At 52.6% G+C, this 14,180-nt stretch overlaps 1 protein-coding gene across 2 annotated transcripts in view; it reads left to right on the plus strand.

The window, feature by feature from the left end:
- FAIM2 (Fas apoptotic inhibitory molecule 2) overlaps positions 1–13,538 on the plus strand; it is a 34,037-nt gene extending 20,499 nt beyond the window's left edge. For both annotated transcript variants that reach the window (XM_004006372.5, XM_060412635.1), the window contains one exon: positions 9,960–13,538. In XM_004006372.5, the coding sequence (XP_004006421.1) occupies positions 9,960–10,109 (150 nt within the window). In that variant the 3' untranslated portion in view covers positions 10,110–13,538. The remainder of the gene's footprint in view (positions 1–9,959) is intronic.
- Positions 13,539–14,180: the final 642 nt, after the last annotated feature.

Raw genomic sequence — 14,180 nt, forward strand, 5'->3', positions numbered from 1 at the left:
GTTCCTTGAAGGCAGGGATTTGGGTCTGGCTGGCTTGTCGCTGCATCCACAGTGTCTAGAATAGTGGGTAGCTGTTCTACCCACAGCCTAGGGGCTCACAGCAGGCACCCCTAGATGTTTTCAAGATGAACGGACTCTGGAGAGGCCAGGTCCAGCTGAGGCACTGTCAGACTGAGGCACAGAAAGCATGACTGCACAGCTGACTTAGGCATCCATCTCCCGTGAGTCACAGGGGAGGAGGAACCTTTGCACCTAATTACCCATTAATGTTTCATTAGGAGAGCAACACTCTGACTCTGCTCGGTGAGGCTCATCCTTCGAGTCATGTAAACAGTGGTCAGGAGCAGTGGCGTCAGTCCCCCGGCCCCATCCCCTGCCCTCTGTCACCTGGGTCAAAGGAAGGAAGACCTGCAGCCCATCCGTGGTGTGGGGAGGGTTGAGGAGGGGCCCCTGGACTCATTCCCCTCCCTCCCTCTCAGTTTCACGTGGATGGAGGCCCACAGAGGCCCAGCCCCATAAGAACTAAGGTTCCCATGCCTTTCCACTAACCTCAACTCAGAAGGCCCTTGACCTCAATCTGATCCTGCTTCCAGCATCACTTCTGTCCTTTGGAACCTGTAGTCCAACCTATCCCCAGAACCAGTGCCCAGCACCCCTGGTCTCTCTATCTGTCCATCCTGCCTTCTCCTACCCTAGCCTTTGGCGAAGTCTCGTCACTGTGAAGGGCGCTCCAAGTGCTGCAGCTAGGCAAGGATGTCACTCCGCGATCCCTGCCCCTCTTGCTGCCTCGGGGAGGATGTGTGAGAAAAGAGGGATGAGACGTGTTCGAGGAGGGCCCAGCCCCCGGTGAGAACCGCCCCAACCCCACCAGCCTGGGACTTGGAAGGGCTGTGAGAAGCAAAGGGCTTTCTCCTACAGACCTCAGCCCTGCCCCTGAAAGACTGCCTTCTTGGATAGCAGGCCTCCCAACTGGACTGGGGGGAGACTAGGGAGATGGGGAGCCAGGGTCTCGTAGGGCCGTGGTCCTGCTGGCAGGGATCACCCCTCCTAGGCCTCACCCTGACTGGCCTTGGCACATTCTCGAGAGGCTTGGGTTTTTCTCTGTCGCCCTACCCTGTAACCCCGCTCTGGGCACCAGACTCAAATGCCAGTGGAAGTGGTGAGTCAGTCGGAAGTTTCTGGCCTCAGGGTGGCCCCGTTCTCCTCTCCCTTCTATTGCCCCCTCCTTGAGTGCATTTTTGTAGAAGCTGATGGAAAGCGAGGCAGGGGAGCATGATGGGTGGGCTGGGGTGGTGAGGCAAGGCGCAGGGGCTGGGACAGAGCAGGATAGTTGAGGCAGGGGGAAAGAGAGAGGGAGCGAGCATGCAGGGCCTGGCCAGCTGCCTTCCTGCTGTGGCAGCACCTCTGTACCTACATGACTGTGGGCAGGCGCTCTACCTCAGAGCTGATCCTTCTCTGGGGAAGTGAAGTCTCCCAGTCCCTGAAAGCATGAAGCCAAGCCTTGATACCTGGGGAGAAAGCAGGAATAGGACTTTAGGTGACAGGCCCGGTGGGAAGAGAGCTCTCTTCTGCCTGTCCCACCTGGCCGGTTGCAGGACCTCTGGCAACATTCGTTCCTGGGCTTTAAGGAAGATGAGTGAGAAGCTGGATTCATGAGTAGGACAGAGGCTGGGAGATTAGTTAGGGGGCCGCTGCAGTGTCCCAGAGTCAAGGACAGGGCAGCCCGGAGCACTTGTGTGGTCAGTACAGGATGCGTCAGGGTCTGATGGTGTCTGGGCGAGTGCAGCTTGGATGGGAAGAGGCTCTTTCTGTAGAGGGGCTGGGCCTCCAGTTCTGGGTATTGACTCCTGGCCATTGAGGGGGCATTCATAGCCATCTGTCCTCAGTCCCCGGGAAGGACCGTGAGCGCTCAGAGCTGGCAGGGACCTTCCTGTGCTGAGACCCAGAGAGAGCACAAGCAGACTTACATACCACATGCCTGCATACCACACACACGCACACCATACGCACGTCACACACATATACCACATATACCACATACACACACACATCACTCACATACACACACACCACACACAAACATGCACACCATACACACGTCACACATACGCACCACATATACCACATACATACCTACACACATCACACACACACACCACTCACATATACACACACCATACACATCACACACACACACACCTCTCACATATACACACACCACACACTCACAAACACACACGCACACCATACGCACGTCACACACATACACCACATATACCACATACACACCACACCTCTCACATACACACACACCGCACACAAACACGCACACCATACACACGTCACACATACGCACCACATATACCACATACATACCTACACACATCACACACACACACCACTCACATATACACACACCATACACATCACACACACACACACCTCTCACATATACACACACCACACACAAACACACACGCACACCATACGCACGTCACACACATACACCACATATACCACATACACACACACATCACTCACATACACACACACCGCACACAAACACGCACACCATACGCACGTCACACATACGCACCACATATACCACATACACACCTACACACATCACACACACACCACTCACATATACACACACCATACACATCACACACACACACACCTCTCACATATACACACACCACACACTCACAAACACACACGCACACCATACGCACGTCACACACATACACCACATATACCACATACACACCTACACACATCACACACACAGCACTCACAAACACACCACACAGTCACACACACACAGGCACCATACACACATCACATATATACACCACATATACCACATGCACACACATACACACACCACATGCACACCATATACACATCATGCACATGCACCACACATATACCACATAGATACCTACACATACCACACATATACACTTACCACACACACATGCACACCATACACACATCACACATGTACACCACACATACCACATATACACCTGCACACATCACACATACACACCACACATATATACAACCACACACACACACACGCCATATATACGTCATACATCTATACCACATGTACTACATACACACCTACACACATCACACATACACACTACACACATACACGCCACACACACATGCACACTTTACACATGTCATATATATACATACACCACACATACCATATGCACACCACACACACACACCACACAATCACATACACACACCACACACACATGCACACCATACACATGTCACACATACACACCACACATCACTTGCACAACATATAGCACACACACCACAGACACACAGACACACCACACGCATGCAGTGTTGGCTGCCAGGCTGGAAGAAACGCCCCTTTTTCTGATTCTCAGCTCAGCACTCTTTCTATTCTGTCTCTCTTTCCATTTCACAGATGGAAAGATGGAGGCCTGGAGAGGTCTGTCCCCTCACATGAGAAGGGTCCAGAGAGGCCTTCTCAGCCTCTGTCATCCGGAGGCTGGGCTTCAGGCAGTCTCTTCTTCCAGGTCCACCTGTGAATCCGCATGTCCTGGGAATCTTCCCCAGTCTTTGAGAGGCTCAGGGAAGAGACCCAGTCTGCCCCACCCCACCACTTGCCCTGCTTTTCTCGTGGGGGCTATGGTAGATGCCCTGCCTTCTTCACAGTTGGAGAAACACTTTGAAAAGTAAAAATGGCCACACAGACCTGAGGCAGGGATATGATTTTCTTTCAGACTTTATTTCATTTAGAATTTGGCGACTCCTTTGCCTCACTGGTTTCCATGAGCTTAAGGGATCCAGTGAGAGAAGCTTCTCTGTTTGGCAGCCCACCGTCTGCCACCACAGCAGCCCTGATAACCCACCTGAGGCCTCATCTGAACCCTGGAGGCCAGATGAATTCCTCAGAGGGCAGGAGGAGGGAGGGTGGATTGACCAGTAATTGTTCCTTCAGGGGGAAAGTACACTCGTGCCCCACTCCTGCGCCTCACCTCAGTCTCACTTCCTGAGACACTAATCCTCGAAACCAACGCCCTGCTCAAACCAAGCCCTTCAAACCAACACCCTAACTCGGAGAAGGTGAAGGAAGCCCCCTGCCCCAGGGCTTGTGGACTGAAGGAGGGGTGATTAAGAGTCCCAGTAGGACTCAGGGCAGGACACATGTGCACAGGCCTGAGTGGGGGAGGTGCTTGCAGGAGGCCTTCCCGGGAGTTCTCCAAGTGACCATGGGCATCCCACCCAAACCACAGTCAAGGCCTCACTCATCCTCTTACCGCTGTGACCTTTGGGCAAGTTACTTGATCTCTATGCCTGGTTTTTAAAATGGGGCTAATATTAACTGTTTCACAAGGCTGTGGTAATGCTTAATAATATATAAATGGAAAAAAGAAAACAGCTGAGCACCTGGAATGTGGTAGTTTCTCAGCTGCCCTGGGAGCTTTCACTCTTATCGTACATGTTAACCTTGTAGTTCAGAGCCCAGATTTTGGAGCACAGTGTGTGTGTGCATACTAAATTGTTTCAGTCGTGTCCAACTCTTTGCGACTGCACGGACTATAGCCTGCCAGGCTCCACTGTCCTTGGGATTTCCCAGGCTAGAATACTGGAGTGGGTTGCCATGCCCTCCTCCTGGGGATCTTCCCAACTCAGGGATCGAACCTTTGTCTCTTAAGTCTCCTACGTTGGCAGGCAGGCTCTTTACCACTATCGCTCCTTGGGAAACCCTTGGAGCAGAGTAGATGGGTTCAAATCCATTCTCTGCAACATTTAAGCTGGGTGGATTGATTGAGTCATGTCACTCTCTGTACTTCTGTTTCCTTATCCATAAAATTCAGATAATAGTTCCCACCTCATAGCTTGTAACTTGTAAGTGAATCAGTATATACAAAGCACTGAGAAAGTGCCTGGCATGTCATCAGTGAACAATAATATTACCTGTTAGTAGCTGTCAGTTGGAGAAGGCAATGGCACCCCACTCCAGTACTCTTGCCTGGAAAATCCCATGGGCGGAGGAGCCTGGTGGGCTGCAGTCCATGGGGTCACTAAGAGTCGGTCACGACTGAAGCAACTTAGCAGCAGCAGCAGCAGTTGTCAATTGCCCAAGGTCAGAGGCAAGCTTTGAACCCAGGTCTATGGGACTGCCCAGTCCATGTTCTTGAGGTCTGTTACATGCACACCCTTCCTTTTTTACTTGCCTTCTCACACTGCTCCCCTCTTGTCCAGACCCTGTCAGACCCTGTTCCTTAGGTAGTGGTGGCCCACCTGAAGGTGCTCCCCAGGACTGCAGCATGCAGAGGTCATCTGTGCTGTTTAAACTTTGAAAAAAAAGCAGAACTGCTCTTTTATTTAAATATTAATTTATTTCTTCGGCTGCACTGCACCTTAGGTATGGCATGTGAACTCTTAGTTGCAGCATGTGGAATCTAGTTTCCTGACCAGGGATTGAACCCTGGCCCCTGCCTTGGGAGCTCAAAGTCTTAGCCACTGCACCACGAGGGAAGTCCCCTGTGCTGTTTAAACTCTTAACACCCAAGCCACTGAAGACAAGAGAAGTATCTGCTATGGAACTGAAGCAGATCTCCACTCAGCTGCCCTCTCTTTGTCCTACATCCCAACCGAGGGCATAAGGGCTTAAAGCTGGCAGTTAGTCTTTTTTCTCTGGAATCCTCAGAGCCCAGTCTCACCCTTTAGCCCAGAAAGTGAGGAGCAGGTGGGCCCAGCGCTCCCTGCATCCCCTCAGGTAGCCCACTGGGCTCTTAGCCATGAACTTTGGGTACACTTTTCTTCCCACCTCTTCCATCCTTATACACACACACACACACACACCACACACCCCATGCCCCAAAGTGATGTCACACAGTGGAAAGAGAATGGAATTGACTGTCCTCTCAGCTGTGTGAACTGGGTGAGGCACTTGCATTCTCAGGGCCTCAGTCTCCTCAGTTCCAAGAGAGAGATGATTATGCAATATCTGCCCCAGGGGCTGGTGGTGAGAATTAAATGAAAGGGTTCATGAACTCTCCTTTTGTGTTACTTTAACCCTTCTTTTAAAAATTCTAATATATAGCATGTGCATGCATGCTTAGTCGCTAAATCATGTCCAACACTTTGCAACCTCATGGACTATAACCCACCAGGCTCCTCTGTCCCTGGGATTCTGCAGGCAAGAAAACTAAGTGGGTTGCCATGCCCTTCTCCAGGGGATTTTTCAAACCCGGGGATTGAATACATTTATTCATATATTTCATTTTTTGAACCTTAAATAATATATATAAAGCAAATGTCATCAGGCCATATCCTTCCCTGCCTTCCCAGTGGTAATTGCTGTGGTTAATTGTCTTTCCTTCCAGACCTTTCTATATGCATTTTATGGATATATGCTAGGTAGCTTCTATGTCATAGGTTTTTTGTTAAGTAAGGGGGCTAATGTGATATGGATTTTTCTGTCAGTTGTTCATTTCTCATAATAGATGTTATGAGAGATATTTCTGCCTCAGCACAATTGATCAAGTTTGGGGTTGTTTCCAGGGTTTCTCTGTTAGAAGCAACGCTGCCTTGAACAGCTTTGGGTGTGCTGCTGGCATTTCTGTGGGATAGACATGGTCCATGTATTATTTTTTATGCCGATTCAACCCATTATAACCCCACCTTTTTGTATCCGGTGCCTGTTCATTGGTGGCTCTGAGCTGCCCTTTCCATGGCATGGCTCCCTCAGAGCCTCTCCAGCTCACCCCTGGGAGGGCAGCAGACACAAGCCTGGGCACCACAGGATCAGGCCAACTGCGTGGCCTGGGGGGTCCTGGCCAGGTCCAGCCCTGACCAGTAGGGTGACCCAGGAGAGTCTGCCTTTGTCTTCTGTGCCATCTGCACATGCCTTCTCCCTCCCTGCAAGCCCACCCCAGCCCCACTGTCTCTTTCAGGATGTAGGAGACAGGTAATCTGGTTCCAGCTGGATAAGTGGCCATCAGCAAGTCACTCACCTGCTCTGAGCCTCCCTTCCTCCTGTGTAAAAGAGTGATGATACTATCCACCCCCTAGGGTGAACTGGGCAAGTGAGATAAAGGACTAGTATGTGAAGACTGCTCAGATGTAAGTTAATAGCACCCCCATCCTGCTCCTACCCCTGACCACCATGCCCCTCTTGAAGGGTCTTATATCCAGCTGGCTCGCAACTTAAGCACCTGCTGTCATTTTAGGTGTTAGCGGGCAACTGAGTTGTTAGCTCTCAACTGAGATCTTGGCTGCCAACTAAGGTGCTAACTATAACCAAGATACCTGCTCTCAGCCAAGATGTTAGTTAACAGTGCTCATCACCCAGGGAAATTATCAAGTTACTTTCCCCTGTGTGCGTCCATGCTCATAGTATAATCTCTGATCATGTTTTTTGCTCTCATTAGACAGTGCTCTGAAGGCAATTCCCTGTAGCATAGTAGATGCTCAGTTTAAATATTGTTGGGAATAAATGAATGGAAACCCTTCAGCTGGCTCAACAGGCATGAAGTTGCAGTGGTGGGTGGTACTGGGCTGTGGAGTGGAAATTTGGAGCAAACTCTCCCACATAGCCCATGGAGATCAGCATCCATGGCCTTGCGCCAAAGGCAGGGACAGCATCCATTTCATCCCTCTTTTCTCGAAGAGAAGGGCTTCCCGGTGGCTCAGACAGTAAAGAGTCTGCCCACAGTGCAGGAGACCTGGATTCGATCCTTGGGTCAGGAAGATCCCCAGAGCAGGGAGTGGCAACCGACTCCATGAGATAGAGGAGACTGGTGGGCTACAGTCTATGGGGTCACAAAGAGTAGGACACGACTGAGTGACTAACACTTTTCTCTAAGAGAAAAGCCAGCTGGCTGTTCTAGGAGGCTCCTTGGAGAGCAGCCCCCCACCACCCCTCCAACAGGGTTAGGTTCAAGCCTTCTAGGTTGAGAGATTTGATTTCATTAGCTCACCCAGGGGTGACCAGGCTCTGGGAAATCAACCAAGCAAGCAATGATTGGTAAGCCAGATCGGCAGTTTATTAACTAGTGCTGGCAGTCGTGACCACTGAGCAGCCAGGAGCATTTGGGTCAGCCACTCTCCTTGCTTGTTCTCCCTACGCAAGGAAGCTTTCTTTACCTAGGAGTCCAAATCGAAAAGAGAAGGAGCAGAGCAGAATGGAGTGAAATGACACTAAAGAATAATAAGTTGATGCCACATTCACTGTCAGACATCAACCCTCAAAACCACACCATGGTGTGGTCATCATTACCGTCCCATTTTGCAGATGAGAACACTGAGGTCAAGTGGGGGATGGCTCCGAGGTATTAAAGCCCAAACCTAGGTGTTCCGACTCCAGTCAGTCCTGTGTTCTTGTGCCTTGAACACGGCCCCCTCAGCCCTGGCTGTGGTTCTGTTTGCCTGCTGCGAAGGCCACCCAGCTTCCCCTGGCGACAGTTCTGCCTCTTTGATGAGTGGCAGGAGACACCTGCATCTCAGCACCCCGTACACATGTCCTCAAGAGGGCACCTCTCCTTCTGCAGACAATAACAGTAAATCCACACTAACAGCCACATTCATTAAGTGCTTACCAGGTGTTAGACACCTCGCCAGGTGCCTTGCAAGCATTATCTCACTCTCACAACCACCTCAGGAGGTGAGCACACTCATCTCCCTTCTGCCGAGTTGGACTCAACGGCTCAGAGCGACTGAATAGCCTAGCCCAGAGTCCCAGAGTGAGTGAGTGGCGAAACTGAGACTGGAATTCAAGCCGGCCTGACTCTCAAGCCCATACTTGCAATCACTCCCACCTCCCCGCCCTCAAGGGTGACATGCTTTGATGTCCCACAGGCTGGAGCTGCTCCCTGTTGGAGCCTCTGGCCCCTGGGCTCCGGCCTCTCTCCGTCTCCCTTTGCCCCACTTATCCCCATGGTGAATTCCTCATTCTTCACACCACCACCCTCACCTCCAGGGCTTCCCCAGGCCCGCTTCACCTAGCAAACCCCTCCTCATCCTGCAAGCCCCAGGTAGAGTCACCTCTCCTGGGCCACCTTCCTCCTGCCCAGTCAGCCCTAATTATGGCATTTCCGAGGTTATATGGTAATCATCCGTAAGTGCCCACCACTAAGTGGTGAGACCCTGAAAGCAGACATGGCATGGTGTTCCTCGTGGCCTCTGCAGTTCTGAGCAGGTTGCTGGGGCTCTCAGGGGAGCCTGATTCCTGGCAGAAGACACAGTAACCCTGGGTAGGGCCCGTAAACCACAGAGCAGAACAGTTCAAGGAGGGGGCTCTGGAGTCAGCCTGCTTGGGTTCTGATCCTGGCTTTGCTACTTGCCAGCTATGTAACCTTGGGTATGTACTGAATATCTCTGGGCCTTGGTTTCCTCTAGGAAAGGGAGAATCATTACTGGATGCTGATGTTATTAGGATGAAGTAGGTAATGTCTGTAAAGCACAGAACAAGTGCTTGTTCCCTGCTCGCTGTTACACGGAGGATTTATTGGTCCTCCAAGCGTAGGGCCCTGAGGGGAATGGCAAGAAGACTGTGCTTCAGCTTGAAGGCCCCCTCCTCCAGGAAGCCTTCCTTGACACCTGACACACTCACAGGGGTCAGCTTCCTGTTATCAGCCCCTGGTGGCACTTTGGGTTTCTCTTTGGTTACTCATCGTACTAACAATTACTTTACCCACTAGACTCTGAGCTCTGTGAGGTCAGGGATCTTGTCTGTCTTGTTCTGTGCCACATCGGTGCCTGGCACACAGTAGGTGCTCAGTAAATAGGTGTCGAATTAGGGATGGAAGGTGTTGGGAAAGTTCTCAGGAGGATCACTGGGCAGCCAGGCCGCAGGTAATCACAGTATCGGGGGTGGGCCTGGTTTCTCAGTGGTCAGTGTCAGCGACCAGACTTTCTGACCTCTCTGTCTCTCCTCCTCTTTCCCTCAGTTCCTGGCATTTGACACCCAGTTGCTGATGGGTAGCCGACGCCACTCGCTGAGCCCTGAAGAGTATATTTTTGGAGCCCTCAACATTTATCTAGACATCATCTATATCTTCACCTTCTTCCTGCAGCTTTTTGGCACCAACCGGGAATGAGGAGCCCTTCCCACCCCCTCCTTCCTTCAGAGAATGCCCCCTTGCTGGTCCCCTGACCCTCCCTGTGCTCCTGCAAGCCGAGATATAAAGCTAGCTGCCAGCCCAGCCTTCGGCCAACCCGCTCACTGTCCTCAACCCCGCCCTCTGCAGCTTGTACCCATGCCGCCAGGGGCCCTGCGGAACCCAGTCATACTGTCCCCTGTGCTGCCCCTTCCCCCCGGTTACCTCTCCCAAACTGGGACCATCGAGGCTGGAGGCCCCTCTGGGTTTGAAGACCCAAGATGCGTGGGAGAAGCCCAGCAGGACTTCAGATGTGGGAGAGGCCCCAGGAAGCCCAGCTGAAGCCTGCAACCCTACCATGATTCCTCCTAGGGCCACCCACAGTGTGAGACCGCGGGGCACACTGTCCTGTGCCCAACCCCTGCCTCCTCTCCCTCCTTCCAGTTTAGGCTTTGACATTCATAAGGAAGTGGTGGGGAGGACAACTGGGAGACAAGATGTGCCTGCTCCACAGAGAGGCAAGGGTACTGGGTAAACAGTATGGCTGTCCCAGGCTGCCCAGCTTCCCTCAGCTCTGGGACCAGGGGCTTGTTTGGGGCACTTGGGCCCTGGGGCAGAAGAGAGGGGCAGGAAGCCAGTAACATCTGTGTTTGCCTTGTTCTACACTTATGGGTCACAACACAGCACTGCTAGGGCAGGAGGTGGGTGTAGGGGGGCCCTGCTCCTAAGTGGAGACCTGTCCTGAGATTCCAAGCCACCCAACTGGGCTCTCAGCATCACTGACTCTCCCAGACTTGCGTCCTCCTGGGAGATGTGGCAGGACTGAGACCGACGTCCTCTCACTGTCTTCTCTTAAATCCCCAGCCTGCTCACACACCCTGAGGCTGAGTAAGGGCTTGGGCTCTGGAAGACTGGGTGTTCTGGGAAAAGGAGATTTATTCTGGCTGCTTGAGCCTTCGGCAGCGGCCCCCCAACCCCACCTGACCCAGAAGGAAATTGGGCCCTGCCTCCAGCCCTTCCCCAAGGCCTTTCTGCCCATCTTACCTCCAAAACCTCCCTCATCCACTGCCAGTTCTGACTTATCCTCAGCCAGGCCTCCTGAGGCCTCCACTGGCAGTGCCCGTGTGTCTACTCCTAGCTTCTCTGACCACTCAGTTCAGAGGTCCAGGCCATTCCACTCCTATCTCCTCATCTCTCCAATTTGGAAACCGTCCAGCTGATGTTAACAACCAGGGCAAGTCCCTCCGGCTGGTCTCATGTGATGGGATCGGGTCTCCTTATCAGCCTCCAGGCAGCTGAGATCTCAGGCAGACTGTGTGCGTCAGCCACCAGCCCCCTGCAGGTCTGCTGGAGAGTGGACCAGGGGGCCACGCTTGGGGGAAGTGTGCAAGCTGCCTTGGCTGGTAGCTAACTCAGCCAGTGGAAAGTTACTGGGTGGGGTCCAGGAGGTTCAGAGTGGATGCCTGAACCCTTCCTTGACTGCCCCCTCCAGGGTTGCCTCTCTCCCCACATGCCAGTGGCTCTCTTTGCCCCGGGGAGGGTAACTAGGTATGTTATCTACGTGTTCCCAACCCCTCCCTCTCCATCCTTCCTATCTCCAACTTGTAAGAAATGTTGTAGAAGCATTTGAAGCTTTGTTCCATCTTGGATTTGAGGAGAGAGGGAATCAAGAATGGATGGTGGTGGTGCTGGTATGTGAAACAGAGATAACAGCATGGGTGGGATGCTCCCTGTGTGCTGTCTAAATTAACCCGTTACAGCGATCCTGCAAAGGAAGTGGCGCAGAGGAGAGCTGAGGTGATGGAGAGACTTGATCCAAGATCCTACAGCTAACAGACTGGATGGCGGCCGGAATGAGACTGAGTGGTCAGGCCCAGACAGCTCGGGGGAGTCTGTGGTCCTGAGTACCACCCCTGGCCTTCCATCTCCCCCCTCCCCCACTACCACCACCGGATTTGCACTCTGTAGTTTCCAACTTCTAGACACAAGCTGGGAAGGATTCTGGTGCCTCATTGCCAAGGGGCTCATGGTATTAAGCAAGTGATTCTTGCTAACTCTGATTCAGTTTTTCTATCAGCAAAAGGGAAGACTGTGGCCAGAATGCCACAGGGAGACACCGGACACATATTTGCACTGACTTTTTTTAATCACCTCTCCTCTGAGGTCCCCTTGATTCCTCTTCTGATTTCTAGTTTGAGCTCTAGAGGGGTTATCTCCTCCACACCTTGCCCTGTAATTTTCAGCTTGGCCCTTGGTCATACTTCTCAGAATCCACTGATCCAAGCCCTCCTCTTTATAGGACAGTTCACGACACTGGGGATTGAGAAGCTTTTCTGAGGCTGAGCTCCGAAAGCACGGCGAGCGGGAGGCAAGCACTCCACTCAGCCTTAAACGATGGTGAGGGGCCATTCAGGGCCCCTCAAAGCAGAGTATGCTGCAGAGGCCCCTGTTCTGGGTCCTGAGAGGGTGACCTGCTGGGCCGGCAGCAGAGCCAGGGCTGAGGCCCCTCCGTTCCACCTGCACTGAAGCACGAGGAGCCTGGGGACACCTGAATGGATCTTGGAAGGAGGAAGGGCGGGGACCAGGAATGCAGGATTACGAGAAACAGAGAAACCGAAGCTGGGCAGGTGCCACAAGCTGCCAAGGAGGAGGGGAACCTGTTGGCCCCTCACATTTTTGGCAGGGGTGGGGCTGGGCCTGGGAAGGGACAGATTGATTTGATAAAGCTGGAGGTAGCCAGGAACCTGACCATCTGTGATGCGGGTGGGAGATCTCTCACTAAGGGGAAGACAAATCAAAGGAGCCTCTCCTGGGGATGGTAGATGAGCGGGGGCTAGGGAGGCACACACAAGTCCCTGGCCTCCAGCACCAATCGCCAGGCTCAGGTGTGGCTCCTGTATCACCTGGGGAAGCCCAAGGAATCATGGTTCTCCCATCCTCAGCTTTACCTCCCAGGGGAGTCAGGATGACCCAGACTCTCGTTCCAAAAGGCTCCACCTCTCCCTCCCTGACCCACCTGGGATTGCACACAAGCACTTTGCTGTCCCCCTGTGGCTGCCTGAGGAAAAGCAGGGCCTGATTGTGCTGAGGAGAAGCAGACGGAGCCTGGGGTTTGCAGGCGGGATCTGGCCGTTGGCCCTCATGCCCGGCTCTTCTCAGATCACCCCAGACCACTCTCCTGCTGTCCCCTTTAGTCCAATCACTGTCACGTCTCAGACACTGTTTACCTGTCTGCTGGAAACCACCCCTGTGGCCCCCAGCCCCAGAGCTTTCTCTCGGATGCCTGAGGGCAGAGAACACTCCCAGACAAGTCTTTCAGGCCTCAGCTCCTTCAAGTTTCCCGGGGTCCGCACTGTTTCCTTCCCTGGCCTCACCTTCCTGGTCCGTGTGTGACAGGAGATAAGAATAAAAGTAATAATGATACAGAAACGTCTCCTTTCTTACCTTTTGCTTGTCGCCTCAGATGGCTCTGGCTTGGGGAGTGTGTGTGTGTGTGTGTGTGTGTGTGTGTGTGTGTGTGCATGTAAGGGTTAACTCAGATTCAGTGGGAGCGATTCACACCAGAGCTGATGCCCCCAGCGTAGCTAAGTGAGAGTGAAATCTCCACGGCCCACGTTGGCCCCTGTGTCGATACATAATAGACCCTCGGTGGAGGCTCTTTGATCCTCGCACCTGTCACAGCTCTGCGAGGGCCTCCTCCCGACAGGGGCCCTTCCATGAAAGCCTGTTCTGTTGTGCGCAATTCTGTTAGAAGAATCTGCCTTATTTTGACCCCAAATCTGTTTCCCTAGAAGCCCATGTGGTAAGAGTCCTCTCTCCTATGAAACCTTTCCCCCTCCTCCCTCCAGGTGCCCTGGCTGCTCCTTCCTCGGAACCCCTCTGCCCTGTACCACTCTAGATGCATTTTAACCACTCCTTCTGTCTCCTCCTATAAAATCTGAGATGCATGAAGGCGTGAACCAGGTCTTGTTCACCCCTGAATTCATAGGTCTTGCGGCAAATGGTGTCGATAAATAGCTTTCGAATAAATGGAGGAGGGAATGCACGAAGCCCTTCCAACCCTTCTATTTT

Source organism: Ovis aries, chromosome 3 (assembly GCF_016772045.2).
Source record: "Ovis aries strain OAR_USU_Benz2616 breed Rambouillet chromosome 3, ARS-UI_Ramb_v3.0, whole genome shotgun sequence".
In the NCBI taxonomy this organism is placed as follows: Eukaryota; Metazoa; Chordata; class Mammalia; order Artiodactyla; family Bovidae; genus Ovis; species Ovis aries.